We start from the raw sequence: 14,454 nt of genomic DNA, 5'->3' as shown, positions 1-14,454 counted from the left end.
CGATTACTCTGCCTTATTAGTCTGTCTTCCTCACGAAGCCCAGCGATCCTCTTAGGATGCTGAAAGACTCCCAGGAGCTGAAGTATTAAGGGCTGCAACCCATACAACAGGACCTCATCAAACCCCTAATCTGGGCGCTCTCAAGAAATGACTTTGACCACCCGCCAAATCAATCAGGATGCGAAAGGCTTCTTAGCTTTCCGTACAACCCAAAAAACAATATTAAAAACATTTCAAGAGACAGATTAAAAAGGATATTGGAATTAGGGTAATGTAGTGGTAGAACCCTCACCCACTACTGCACTCGCTGCAACGAATGGACCCAGTGTGTAGCAGTCCTCGTAAAGAGTCTGGACATCTTTTAAGTAAAATGACGCGAACACTGACTTGCTTCTCCAAAAAGTCGCGTCCATAATACTTTGCAGAGATTTATTTTGCTTGAAGGCCACGGAGGTTGCTATAGCTCTAACTTCGTGCGTCTTAACCTTAAGCAAACATCGGTCTTTCTCATTCAAGTGAGAATGAGCTTCTCGTATTAAAAATCTGATAAAATGTGACAAAGCATTCTTTGACATAGGCAATGATGGTTTCTTAACTGAGCACCATAATGCCTCAGATTTACCTCGTAATGACTTAGTACGAGCTAAATAGAACTTAAGAGCTCTAACAGGACATAATACTCTTTCCAGTTCGTTGCCTACGATCTCTGATAAGCAAGGAATATCAAAAGACTTAGGCCAAGGACGAGAAGGCAGTTCATTTTTGGCCAGGAAACCAAGTTGAAGTGAACAAGTGGCTTTTTCTGTAGAAAAGCCGATGTTCTTACTGAAGGCATGAAGTTCACTGACCCTTTTAGCCGAAGCCAAGCACACTAGGAAAAGTGTCTTGAGGGTGAGATCCTTCAGGGAGGCTGAATGTAATGGCTCAAACCTGTCTGACATGAGGAACCTTAGGACCACGTCTAAGTTCCATCCAGGAGTTGCCAAACGACATTCCTTAGAGGTCTCGAAAGACTTAAGGAGATCTTGGAGATCTTTATTGTTGGAAAGATCTAAGCCTCTATGTCGAAAGACCGAAGCCAACATGCTCCTGTAGCCCTTAATCGTGGGAGCTGAAAGGGAGCGAACCTTTCTCAGATGTAAAAGAAAATCTGCGATTTGGGCTACAGAGGTACTGGACGAGGACACAGATGCTGACTTGCACCAGTCTCGAAAGACTTCCCACTTCCACTGGTATACTCTAATGGTAGAAGCTCTCCTCGCTCTTGCAATCGCACTGGCTGCCTCCTTCGAAAAGCCTCGAGCTCTTGAGAGTCTTTCGATAGTCTGAAGGAAGTCAGACGAAGAGCGGGGAGGCTTTGATGGACATTCTTTACGTGGGGCTGACGTAACAGATCTACCCTTAGAGGAAGACTTCTTGGAAAGTCTACCAGCCATTGAAGTACCTCGGTGAACCACTCTCTCGCGGGCCAGAGGGTAGCAACCAACGTCAACCTTGTCCCTTCGTGAGAGGCGAACTTCTGCAGTACCTTGTTGACTATCTTGAATGGTGGGAATGCATATAAGTCCAGAAGAGACCAATCCAGTAGAAACACGTCTATGTGGATTGCTTCTGTATCTAGGACTGGAGAGCAATAGATTGGTAACCTTTTGGTCAACGAGGAGGCAAAGAGGTCTATGGTGGGTTGACCCCAAGTAGCCCAAAGACTCTTGCCCACGTCCTTGTGGAGGGTCCATTCCGTGGGTATCACCTGACCCCTCCGACTGAGACAGTCTGCCAAGACGTTCAAGTCCCCCTGGATGAATCTCGTCAACAGGGAGATGCCTCAATTTCTTGACCATAAGAGAAGGTCCCTTGCGAACTCGAGCAGCGTGAAGGAGTGTGTGCCTCCTTGCTTGGAGATGTACGCTAAAGCTGTGGTGTTGTCTGAGTTGACCTCTACCACTTAGTTTCGAAGAAGCTTTCGAATATCATCAAGGCCAAGTGGACTGCTAATAGCTCCTTGCCGTTGATGTGCATGCTCTTCTGACTTGAGGTCCACAGACCCGAGCATTCCCGACCGTCCAGGGTCGCACCCCAACCCAAATCCGACGCGTCTGAGAACAACACGTGGTTTGGGTTCTTGACTGCTAGGGATAGTCCCTCTCTCAGACTGATATTGCTGTCCCACCATCTCAGGCATGCCTTTACTGGTTCGGAGACTGGGAATGATACCGTCTCTAACGTCTTGTCCTAGTTCCAGTGAGAGGCTAGATGGAACCGGAGAGGCAGAAGGTGTAATCTCCCTAGTGAGACAAACTGCTCCAAGGATGAGAGAGTCCCTACGAGACTGTTCCAACTCCTGACTGAACAAACGTTCTCTTTTCAGCATTAGTTGGACTTCGAGCAGGGCTTGTTCTATTCGGGTGGCAGACGGAAAAGCCCGAAAAAACTGGACTGCGAATCTCCATCCCCAAATATAGAATAATCTGGGATGGGATCAGTTGGGACTTTTAGGTTGACCAAAAGTCCCAACTCCCTGGCCAGACTCAACGTCCAATGTAGATCCTGCAGACAGCGAAGACTGGACGATGCTCTGAGAAGCCAGTCGTCCAAGTACAGGGAGGCTCGGATCCCCGATAGATGGAGGGATTTTGCCACATTCCTCATGAGCCTCGTAAACACGAGAGGAGCAGGACTGAGGCCAAAGCACAGGGCTCGAAACTGGTACCCCACATTCCTGTAAACAAACCTCAGAAACGGTTGGGAATCCGGGTGTATAGGAATGTGGAAGTATGCCTCCTGAAGGTCGAGAGAGACCATCCAGTCGCCTTCCATTAATGCTGTCAGGACAGCCTGGTAGACTTCATCGTGAAGTTTGTCTTGACAATGAACACATTGAGCGCACTTGCCTCTTACGTACTCCTGCAGTGAACATGGCTGCCAGATTATTGGAGCCATCCCTGAGGGACTTGTTCCTGCAGAGAACGTGGCTGTCAGATCATTGGAGCCATCCCTGAAAGCCTTGTTTATGCATGACATAATTGTACAGCAAAACTTCAAACGCTCGAAAAAACTCCTAACAGGAGATGGTCTAGCTCTGAAGCCGACCATAAAATCTTGGAGCGTCTCATGGCCAGGCGCCAGGGAGAGTCTATGAGGTTTGAGAAGTCTATCTGGGCAGAGGCAGGAACTCCCAAGCCGAGAACTTCTCCCGTGTCATATCAGACTCTCGCTCTATAAGCCAGCTTAAAAGTAGGGAAAGCAAAGGCTGTCTCCCCCAAACTCCTCCTGGTGATTAACCAGTCGCCTAGCAAACGTAAAGCTCTCTTAGAAGAGCGAGAGAGCACTAGCTTATAAAACAACGGCTTCGAAGTAGCTAGGCCTAGTGTAAACTCTGACGTTTAGGCGAACGAGGAGCAGCAGTTACAAAAAGATCCGGACAAAGATCCTTAAAAATCAGCATGATTTATTTAAAGTCCATAGAGGGCTGAGCAGCTTTAGGCTCCTCTCCGTCTGACAGAGTCCTCAAGGGAATATCAGTAGGAGGGGGATCAGCAACTTCCTCATCTGAAGGAACCTTGTCCGACAATAGCCGAGTCTCAAGCAAGGGAGAGACCTGCCGTGGTGGCAATGCTTGACAAGCAGAGTCCACACGCAACGGAGTAACAGTAGCAGTCAAGGACGCTATGTCATGTAACTGCTTAAAGGACTGACCAGTAACAACAACAGGTGCGGGAGGACGTTCGACGTCAACTCGAGACTGCCTTGACTGCTTAGACTGAGCAATCAAAACAACTCTTGACTGCGGTGCTTGACGCTCAACGTCAAAACAAGTCAACTATGCTGGTTGGTGAACGTCCTGAACGTCAACAAGAGCAAGCGGCAGCGGCTGAACGTCCACAAGCGGCTGAGAGTCAACACGGGACTGCATCGAGTGAGGCTCTACAAAACACGATTGCCGTGACTTTGTAACGTCAATGTCAACAGGACGAGCAAAGGCTCGTTTGGGCGGCTGACGGCCAAGATCTCGATCAGCTAAGCGGCGAGGATCATCGTGAACCTGCTCAACAGAATAGTCCTCCATAAGAGAGGCAAGCTTATTCTGCATGTCTTGCCGTACAACCCATTTAGGATCAACGGGAATGGTTGCGGTAAGAGACGAGGGTAACGTCTGTGACTGCAAAACCTTGCCTACAAAAAGACTCTCGGAGCCTGTGTTACGCTTTTGTTTAGGCGGCGAGCAGTCTTCCGATGACTGCATAGGGTCAGAGCTGTCCTAATGGTTATAACCAGGACGCTGGACCTGTCCTGAAAGGACTGACTTTCGCTTAAAGGGCCTCGAAACCTTGTTCCACGGTTTCTTATGCGAAAAGCCTTCGGATGACGAGGAGAAAAACGTCTCGCTCGTCTTATGGTAGGGGCGGTGTTGATGAGACACGCCTGAAACCATAGAGGGAACGTCTGTTTGCTGATCAAGTCCTCTCGAACCCATAAGTCGTACGACATTACTTCTCCCCTGGGCTTGGGAGCTTGCAAGAGCTCTCGGACTAGGCGAACGACAGGCACGAACAGACGAACCCTCGGTCGCAACACTGATAACACTTTGCGCAATTATCACTTTATCACTACGATTTTCTGTTTTGCACTTACTTCACTGAAATCGAATTTTACAACAATTCACATTAGGTATGAATAAAACTGATTTCTACCTGAAGCACGCAATTCTACCCTCATCAAAAGGTTATAATTGCGAAATCAGTCGTATAATGTAAGCACATTAATACAAGCAAAAAACAGTAAACATATATTAAGATAAAAAGATCAGTGGCTGGGAAGGAGACTAAACACTAGTTCATTCAAAACTACGTTTTCAATCTATCACCGTACAGTGCCTTGGGACGAGAATAAAAACTAAAAACGTTTTATCCTTTCTCCCCGTACAGAGACTAGGGACGAGAGTAAAAAACTGACTCGAGAACAACGTTACTCGCTTGGGACGAGAATAAAGATCGGAACGTTCTCTCTTCCTCTCTCTCTCCGTCTCTCTCTCTCTCTCTTGATTTCGCACCGAAGAGAAGAGCCCACTTACCTTTCATCAATAAACAGGTTATTTGACCAAAGGAAAAAACTGAAAGGTTTTTCAATTAACAAGTTCCTTTAAAATAGTATTTAAAACATTTAAGTTTGAAAGAAGAATGAACAAAACGTCAGAATCAATTTACTCTTTCTGCAAAGTGAAACCGTGATTCTCTCTCTCTCTATCGTAACGATAGAGCGCAAACTGCGTAGCATAAATAAACTAAACGTTAGTTCATCTTTGAAACAGTACGAAGACTATTCAAAGAAAATCTTTCATAAAATATCTACTAAAAAATATTCATTTAATAAGTTTTAAATCATTTGCTCTGTAAAAGTTATTTACGATTGAAAGGGCTCAACGTTGTTTAACTTCGGTTTCCAAGTTAGGACCGCCTACTCTCGGATTAGAGGAGGAATAGGAAAGGTCGCATATAAACAAATCATTAAAATTTATCTTGATGTTTATTATAAATGGAAGGCTAATCGAAGAGGCCTAATAAAGGTGGTTGAGATATAAAATATATAGAGGAAAATCTATAATTAACAACAACAATTTATAACGTGATAAGATAATTGCTAAAAGCCTAAAACACACTTCCGTACTAAGGGAAGGGTCGGCCATTTAAAAGTCAAAGAAAGTCCAAAAAAACAATCCAAAGTCATCAAAAATTAAATCTATCCAAAAACGAGTTCAAGATTTAAGTTGAAGATAAAACACCTGCACTGCGAAAGCTCAAACCAAAAGGAAGTACTTCACCAAATATGTTGAGAAAACTCCAGGTTATACAGCGAGTATTTGATACGTCTTGTCGTTAAGGCCGACAGAGAAAAATTGGGTCTGTTTACATGTATATGCGGTATCTGGCCGATAGTTGGCGCTAGTGGGCACACCCGCAACCTTCATAGCGATCGCTCGAGAGTTTTTTGTGTGTTTTTCTTTCGAGCCGCCGGAGGCTCAGCTATTATATATTCACCGGCTAAGTTAAATATTTAAAAAAACAATTAAAGAAAGGCTAGTCTGCCAGTCAAACAAAAGCGGGAGCAGCGGTGTTACCACTGCGACGGCTAGAATTCGATTGGAGGTACTCAGTAGCTGCTGGACGGCAGTCCCCAACCCCCAACAGGGGGATAACTACCGGTCCGGTCGTAACGACCTTGTTAAGGTTTTCTGCCGTATTTTCCAGCTCACGCTAGAATATCTCCTATAGTAAAGAATGAGGGTTTGTATTTAGAGTAGGAACAACTCTTGATTGCATGCGTCCAGCCTGCTGCATGCCGCGAGGGAGCGTCAAGATCCTTGCCGCCTCCTGTAACGCGTCCAGATCGCTGCGAGGGAGCGTCGATGAGCGGTGCAGTTTCTTGCTGGCTGTTCGCGCCTCACTCCAATCTTATTCCTTTCCTAGGCCTGCTGATGTCCTTAGGTTCCTTCTTGCGAGCTTCCTATGTTTGTGACTTATAAGCATCAAACAGGAATGTAATTGACCGTTGAAGCTCTGATAGCCCTGTTGCTTGCGGCGCGTTCTGCATGTGCGAGGGAGTGTCGCGATTTCCGTCGCTACCTGAACTGCGCTCTGATCGCTGCAAGGGAACGTCTAAAGTTTCGGAAACCCTTCCTGGGGTCTTCTGGCCAAGAGGAGAAGTCCCTTGCGACATCTCCCAATCTGGGGGGAGGAGGAGAAGCGCATATCTTCTTCCTCCGACGAACTATGTGCCCTACATAAATGCTTAGGCGCAGACACGTTGTCCTCCTCCGACAGGAAGATTTCCGGCGAGCTCCAATTGCTGCACGATGATTGCTGGAACTTAACAAGGGACCTGTTGTCTCTTGAGAGGTCTCGAAAGAAGAGGTTGACGCCAACCGCGTCTCGGTCTTGCGTCTTCCGACGAAGACGAACACTTCCTCATCTCGCCTTTTCTGCAGCGAGGGGGAGCGTCCTAGGATGCATCAACAGGATCGCTCGAGGGGACGTCCGTTCGCTGTTTAACGTCTCTCACCTCCCTTAGCCTGTCGACTTTCCTTCTCCCAGGGGTTGGGGAGCATGGAAGAGGTCCAGGGCTAAGAGTATGACAGACACAAACGGACGCACCCTCCACTGCACTATCACTATCCCCAAACTTGCATTGTAAACCACGCACTAGCCCCCACATCACTTCCTTTTGCGAAGTAAGGGAAATTACTTTTACACCGAAGGCCGATATTGCAGCCATAACATCCTTCAAAGAAGGCTCACTTACCTCCGACACCGTAGCAAGGTCTGGTACTACAGCCTTAGGATTAGGAACAGGAATATTAGTTTCATGCAAATTAGAAGGGACATGACTATCAGCAGACCTATTAGAAAGAACACTTGACGATCTAGCTCTCCTAAGTCTGTCCTTCTCCAATCGCTTAACATAGCGATCATACTCCTTCCACTCTCTATCAGATAAAGACTCACATTCATTGCATCTGTCATTAATAGAACACTCATGCCCTCTGCAACTCTTACATATTGAGCGGGGATCAAGCGTAGTCTTTGGAAGCTAAGCCTTGCACTCCTTAACACACCTTCTAATCACAGAGTCAGCCAAATTTGTAGACAAAGCAAACCCACTAAATAGCGAATTTCCGACGTGTTGCTCGAACAACGGCAGGGAATTTCTGAGGATTACGGGAATGGTTCCAGTTACCTAGTTAGAGGGCGCACAGGTATGACCACCTGCTCACCTGTTGGTGATCGCCGCGAATTTTTAATTTCTGCCGTGCGCGCGACGAATTGGCAGGATTAAGCTATATATATGTAACTACCAGAGAAGTTACATATTTAAAAACGTTTCTAATTAATTAAATCTTTTTAATATGAAAAAATATCAATTAGAAATTAATGATTACCAAAATATATACATACATATACCATGAGTCACATTATACTGACTTTGTATATCCCAATTACCAAATATCTAGGTAGTAGGTTGGCCAGGGTACCAGCCACCCATTGAGATACTACCTCTAGAGAGTTATGGGGTCTTTTGATGGGCCTAACAGTACTCCATTGGATCCTTCTCTGATTACAGTTCATTTTCCCTTTGCCTACAAACACACACCGAATAGTCTGGCCTATTATTTACATATTCTCTTCTGTCCTCATACACCTGACAACACTGAAATTACCAACAATTCTTCTTCACCCAAGGGGTTAGTGCACTGTAGTTGTTCAGTACCCACATTCCTCTTGGTAAGGGTAGAAGAGACTCTTTAGCTATGGTAAGCAGCTCTTCTAGGAGAAGGACACCCCAAAATCAAACCATTGTTCTTTAGTCTAGGGTAGTGCCATAGCCTCTGTACCATGGTCTTTTACGGTCTTGGGTTAGAGTTCTCTTGCTTGAGGGTACACTTAGGCACTATATTCTATCTTATTTCTCTTCCTCTTGTTTTGTTAAAGTTTTCATAATTTATAAAGGAGATATTTATCTTAATGCTGTTACTCTTCTTAAATTATTTTTTCTTATTTCCTTTCCTCACTGGGCTATTTTCCCTGTTGGAGCCCCTGGGCTTATAGCATTCTGCTTTTCCAACTAGAGTTGTAGCTTATTAAGTATTAATAATAATAATAATAGTAATGATATCACACAATGAGGCTCTCAATTTCTGTTTGTTAAGGGAAAAGTTAGATTTACTTTAAACACACTAACATAGGGATAAATATTATTACAAAATCAAGAATTAAGATCTGGTTCAAATAAAACATACACCAAAATATAAAAATACATAAAACACACAAACAAATGGAAATATATAAGCCAAGTCCAGAATTATATAATACTTTAATTTACCAATCGACAAAACTTTCTACAACACTGGCATTTCGAAGTCCATTGTCTTGTCCTTTTGGAAATTCTCCTAACCTAACTGGTTGTAGGTTAACCAGAGCACCAGCCACCCATTGAGATACTACCGCTAGAGAGCTGTTGGGTCCTTTGACTGGTCAGACAGTATTACATTGGATCCCTCTCTCTGGTTACAGCTAATTTTGTCTTTGCTTACACACACAACGAATACTCTGGCCTTTTCTTTCTATATTCTCCTCTGTCCTCATACATCTGACAACACTGAGACTACCAAATAATTGCTCTTTGCTCAAGGGGTTAACTACAGCACTGTTCAGTGGCCACTTTCCTCTTCAAAAATCAAATCATCATTCTCTAGTCTTGGGTCCATGGCCTCTGTACCATGGCCTTCCATTGTCATGGATTAGAATTCTCTTGCTTGCGGGTACACTGCTCTATCTTATTTCGCTTCTTTTTGTTTTATATTTTTTATAGTTTATATATGAAAGCTCTAATTTATTGTTGTTACTGTTTCTAAGAGATTTTATCTGGATGTTCATTAATTCTCTTGCAGTTTAATTATTTCCTTGTTTCATTTCCTCACTGGTCTATTTCCCTTACAGCATCTTGCTCTTCCAGCTGGGGCTATAGCTTAGCCAGTAATAATAATAATAATAAAACTGTAATAATAATAATCATTGCCTAACATTTTGAATCAATTAAAACTTACATAAACTCTGTACTTTAATCCACTGATGTTGTCGTACTTCAGCCATTTTCTATGGCATGCTCGTCTCTGTTAGCGTATGGCTGTCATGATATTAGGATGTCTCTTTCTATTTCAATAACACTCAAGTTTGCATCTTAATTATTTGGCATGTATACACTAATTGCATATTTCCTCACCGTATTGCAATCTTCTCCATCCACTATACAGCTTTAGTGTGTTGACTGACTGGAGTAAAATCAATCTACAGAGGAATTTAGGGCAAGTGGAAATCTAGAAATGTTTATATGCTGATATGCCATTGTAGGCCATGTTTGGGTAGGGGGTTAAATGTGAGGGGAAAGGCCTTCACTCATCAGAGGACACAGACCCCGAGGTTATGTTTTCCATCTAAAAACTACAGTGGTAGCAGTTCCCCATAAAATACACATACCCAATATAATTTCCCAACTGGTTTTGGTGTGGTTTATATACATCTGCTACTAAACTAGGGGTTAATACACTGGTTTACTAGTCCATGTGCTAATACACTTTGTTTGCGTTTTATCACCCAAAATCCCGTTTTCCCACAGTGATACCCAATAGTTGTGCTATTTATTACTTTGCCAGCAACAATAGTTAGAATTAATAGAAAAATAATCTACAGGGAAAATATATGGTTTGTGTATTTGCCAGGAAATTAAAGTATCACAAACTGTCATTACCAAAGGTACAGTTAAGGCTAAAAGATAAGATATGTTTTACTATGAAAGATACTAGCCTAGCATAACTTTTGGTACCTTAAATATGTCAATTTCTTGCTGACGACATGAGTATACTCTTATTATTAATATTATTATTATTATTATTATTACTAGCTAAGCTACAACCCTAGTTGGAAAAGCAGGATCCTATAAGCCCAAGGGCTCCAACAGGGAATAGTCCAGTAAGGAAAGAAAACAAGAAAATAAATAAACTACAAGAGAAGTAATGTACAATCAAAATAAGAGTATTTAAAAAACAGTAACAACATTAAATTAGATGTTTCGTATGTATAACTATAAAAGAGGAAGAGAACCGAAATGAGATAGAATAGTGGGCCAGAAGGTACCTGCAAGCAGGTGATCTCTACCACAAGACAGTGGAAGACCATGGTACAGAGGTTATGGCACTAAAGACTGGAGATCACCTATCTTACCCTATAGCTCTCATTTGGTAAATCATATATTAACACTAGCCTAATAGCCCATACGAAACTGACTGGTGCACGTGGACCTTGTCTATGACAGCAGGTTACTCATTTACTTGTCATAAATATAGAAGATAAATGACTACGGTAATAGGAGGTAGTAACGAAAAGTTCTAGGAACTTCCTTGGCGTGAGGTGGCCCCATGGCTGAACTTGACGTCGTTTGAAAGACCCACTATTTCTTACCTGTAATACCCCTGTGCCTTTAGGGTGACTGCCTACAACAGCTAATTTTGCCGATTGTGGAATCCATTTCACGTCGAATGCATTGTAGTTTAATGACTGTTCGGAGTAAACAAGAATTTGAGGTTTATCCATTGCTGTAACAACTCACAACCTACCACACCGTCCAGGAGGGCCAGAAGTGTGTTTGTTTACTTTTCAAGTTCAACTTCGTAGATGACACTTCGTAGAAGTTTGACGTATTCCAGAATCCAAAAGTGGATTCAAGATTAAGTGAAACAATTTAAAAAACTAAACACCTTTAAAAGTTTCAAATGTTTCATTTCATAACTTACACTCCTAATCACGATGATATCTTAAATATGACGAAAAAAAAAATTATAAACATTCTACATAAGAAGGGGATACATACTTTGAAGTTTTAACACATTAATAAAATTATTTTTCTATCGAATGTAACATTATAGTTTAACTATTTTAATTTCTAAATTCTGATTTAATGGAAATAGTTTATAACTAAAAATCCCCTACCGGAACAAGACCGTAAGCTTTGTTGTTACCATGGAAACGGTTTCGGCGTAATTCAAATCTCAAAGCAGATATACATTTTACTTCCTGGTTACATTCTTGGTATAGGCATAGATTAAGGGAGCCTGGCTCCCTTAATCTATGGTATAGGTCTTGATTACAATATTGTGAACCTGTCAAGTATATTACCCTGTTCGTGCTTTATCTCTTTTCCCCTTTCGAGAAGATTAAATAAAATGCAATTCTTCCGATTAACAATCATGTAAGTTTTTTGGCACAAAGGTGGCTTTGAAGAATTACCAGTTATTTCAAAGTATAGAAATTGGTGATGCTGATGTTAGGATTGTGCCTGTTGTGAAAAATTCGGGCGTACTGATAGATTGTAATTTGTCAATGAGGGATCAAATAGTGAACACAGTGAAAGTGTGTAACTATCACATGAGAAACAGCATTAATTAGAAATTATTTAACAGAGGGCAGTACAAAAATTCTAGTGATGAGTCACGTAATATCAAGGCTTGATTATTGCAATTCTCTGTACTATAAATTGCACAATACACTACTAAGAAAGCTTCAAAATGTGCAAAACCGGGCGGCTAGACTGATAAAAGGCATTAAACTTCGGGAGAGAATAACTCCTGCATTGATCGATCTACATTGGTTACCTGTTAAGGCTAGAAATGAATTTAAGATTTGTTTGTTGACTCTCAAAGCACTTACAAGTGATAAGCCTAAATATCTTCGTGATTGCCTGGTCCCCTTCCCTCAAGCTACTAGCGCTGCTGTAAGAGTTAGACATGCTGATGACCCATATAGACTATTCGAAATTAGACATGCTGATGACCCATATAGACTATTCGAAATTAGTGTGAATCATACAATAGGAGGAAGAATGTTTTGTTATGCTGGACCGAGACTCTTTAACGACCTTCCACTTGATGCCAAGAATAGCAAAAATGTGGCAGCTTTCAAGAAAAACGTGAAGACTTATCTCTTTGGAAAATATTATAATAGTTATCTGAAAACTATTAAGCCTGAATACAAATGCTAGAGAATAACTGAAAAGATACAGAGCAAAATATTAACTAGAAAGAAATTATTTTCACACACCAAGGCCCGCCTGAACAGACTTAGTGTCTGATGGAGGGCGAGAAATAAATCCCTAAAAGTAAAAGTAAAAGTAAAGTATTTGACGAGTTGCAGCAGTTTTTTACTATTTAATTCTTACCCTACCGACAAGTTGTTTAGAAGCAGGAGATCATTCAGACTTATTATTATTATTATTATTATTATTATTATTATTATTATTATTATTATTATTATTATTGTTGTAATTTCCTCTTAAACAAATATCTAGTCTCAATCCACAAGCTGTAATGATTATTGCTAACAGGCTACATACATATACACATACAGCATACATACTATATATCTCACAGGCCTACATTTCTTTAATGTTTAAATATGATTAAAACACAATCTTCTAAAACTTCATGCTAAACGAAAAAGAATAAAGAATAAAACTCTCTCTCTCTCTCTCTCTCTCTCTCTCTCTCTCTCTCTCTCTCTCTCTCTCTCTCTCTCTCTCTCTCTCTCTCTCTCAATAATAAAAAAAAACACACAAACGTGCACATAGACTGAATAAAAATTAACCTTAGTAAAAAAGGGACTGAGATATATACTATCATTACTGGTAATGACTTTATGTTTTCTGATTGTGTCAAAAAACTTCACACCTGCGTGCCAAAACATTAAATGCCTACAGTGAGGTGGAGGAAAATAGTTGAACTAGAGTATAATCTGTCTTTACTGTTAATGACTTTAATGGTTTTTTTTTTATTATTATTATTTTGTCAAAGAACTATAGAATATAGTAGGATCTTTTGATGACCGTTCCCTCTTTTAGAGATGTAGACCTACTAATCCTTTCATTATTAACCAAAGTAAAAAAATCATCAGTCACGAAGGGCAGGAAAGCCAATCTGTACAAAATAATACCATTTAATTACACAAGAGACGGCTACTCTTGACCGAAGGCCAGTGTTTGGCAAAACCTTGGTTTTAATTTGAACGAACTCCTGTGTATTGACTATTTACGGAAATATACTTTAGAGATTCATTTCATAAGTTTTTATTATTATTTGCATTACATATTTACTTCTTCTACTTATTCATAAGTTATTTTATTCTGGTATTTTAAGTATCATTACCTTTAATACGACATTGACTTGTTTTTGTAATATATTTGAAATTATTAATTTCATGTGGTGTTATTATTACTGTTATTGTGTATTTACTTTAACTCTTTAATGTAAAAAACGGATTTTGACATAGGAAAATCTATATTTTGGGGGCGAGCCATGTCATCCTGAGGGAAGTTTCTTATTGGTAGCTTCTACTTGAAATATTTCTGCGAGTGATATACCAGAGAAATTTTACTCCAGAGGTATCAACAGAGTTCTGACTTCTGGAGCAAATGTCCCGAGAGATATCGTGTATAAATCAGGGACGTGTTAATAACAAGCCATGGCTATCCTTCCCCGAATAGAGTTAACTTTGTCTCGAAGGATAAGGGTAGAGGGAAGGACATAAGCAAGTGAGCCATTACAACTCCCGATCTCAATGTGCTACAACTAACACATTTCTTCAACTAAAGAGGTTGCCCAGTATATTGGAAAGGTCCTAGAAATCAAGAGTAAAAGTATGCAAGCTGTGCTATCTGTGTAGGAGGTAACTATTGATAATGAACTTTCTGTAGATTGCAGCGCTTTGCACAAACTACGCTTCATCTAGTAGTGTGCCCACAATCAGTGTTGTGGAGAGAGCATCGAGGCACCTGAAACCTGGAACCAGGAGCAGCCATCGCATGACGCGAGGTCCCACACTGAGAATTGGGAGGGGATGGAAAGTAACGGGCGGG

The 14,454-nt window shown here is 41.4% G+C and overlaps 1 protein-coding gene across 1 annotated transcript in view; it reads right to left on the bottom strand.

Moving 5' to 3' along the window:
* The window catches only part of Wdr92 (WD repeat domain 92), a 74,967-nt gene extending 63,751 nt beyond the window's left edge, over positions 1-11,216 (bottom strand). Inside the window, exon 1 of the mRNA XM_068372515.1 lies at positions 11,010-11,216. Coding sequence (XP_068228616.1) covers positions 11,010-11,141 — 132 coding nt within the window. The 5' untranslated portion in view covers positions 11,142-11,216. The remainder of the gene's footprint in view (positions 1-11,009) is intronic.
* Positions 11,217-14,454: the final 3,238 nt, after the last annotated feature.

Source organism: Palaemon carinicauda, chromosome 4, assembly GCF_036898095.1.
Source record: "Palaemon carinicauda isolate YSFRI2023 chromosome 4, ASM3689809v2, whole genome shotgun sequence".
Taxonomy (NCBI): domain Eukaryota; kingdom Metazoa; phylum Arthropoda; class Malacostraca; order Decapoda; family Palaemonidae; genus Palaemon; species Palaemon carinicauda.
This window is presented reverse-complemented; position numbering and strand designations above follow the sequence as displayed.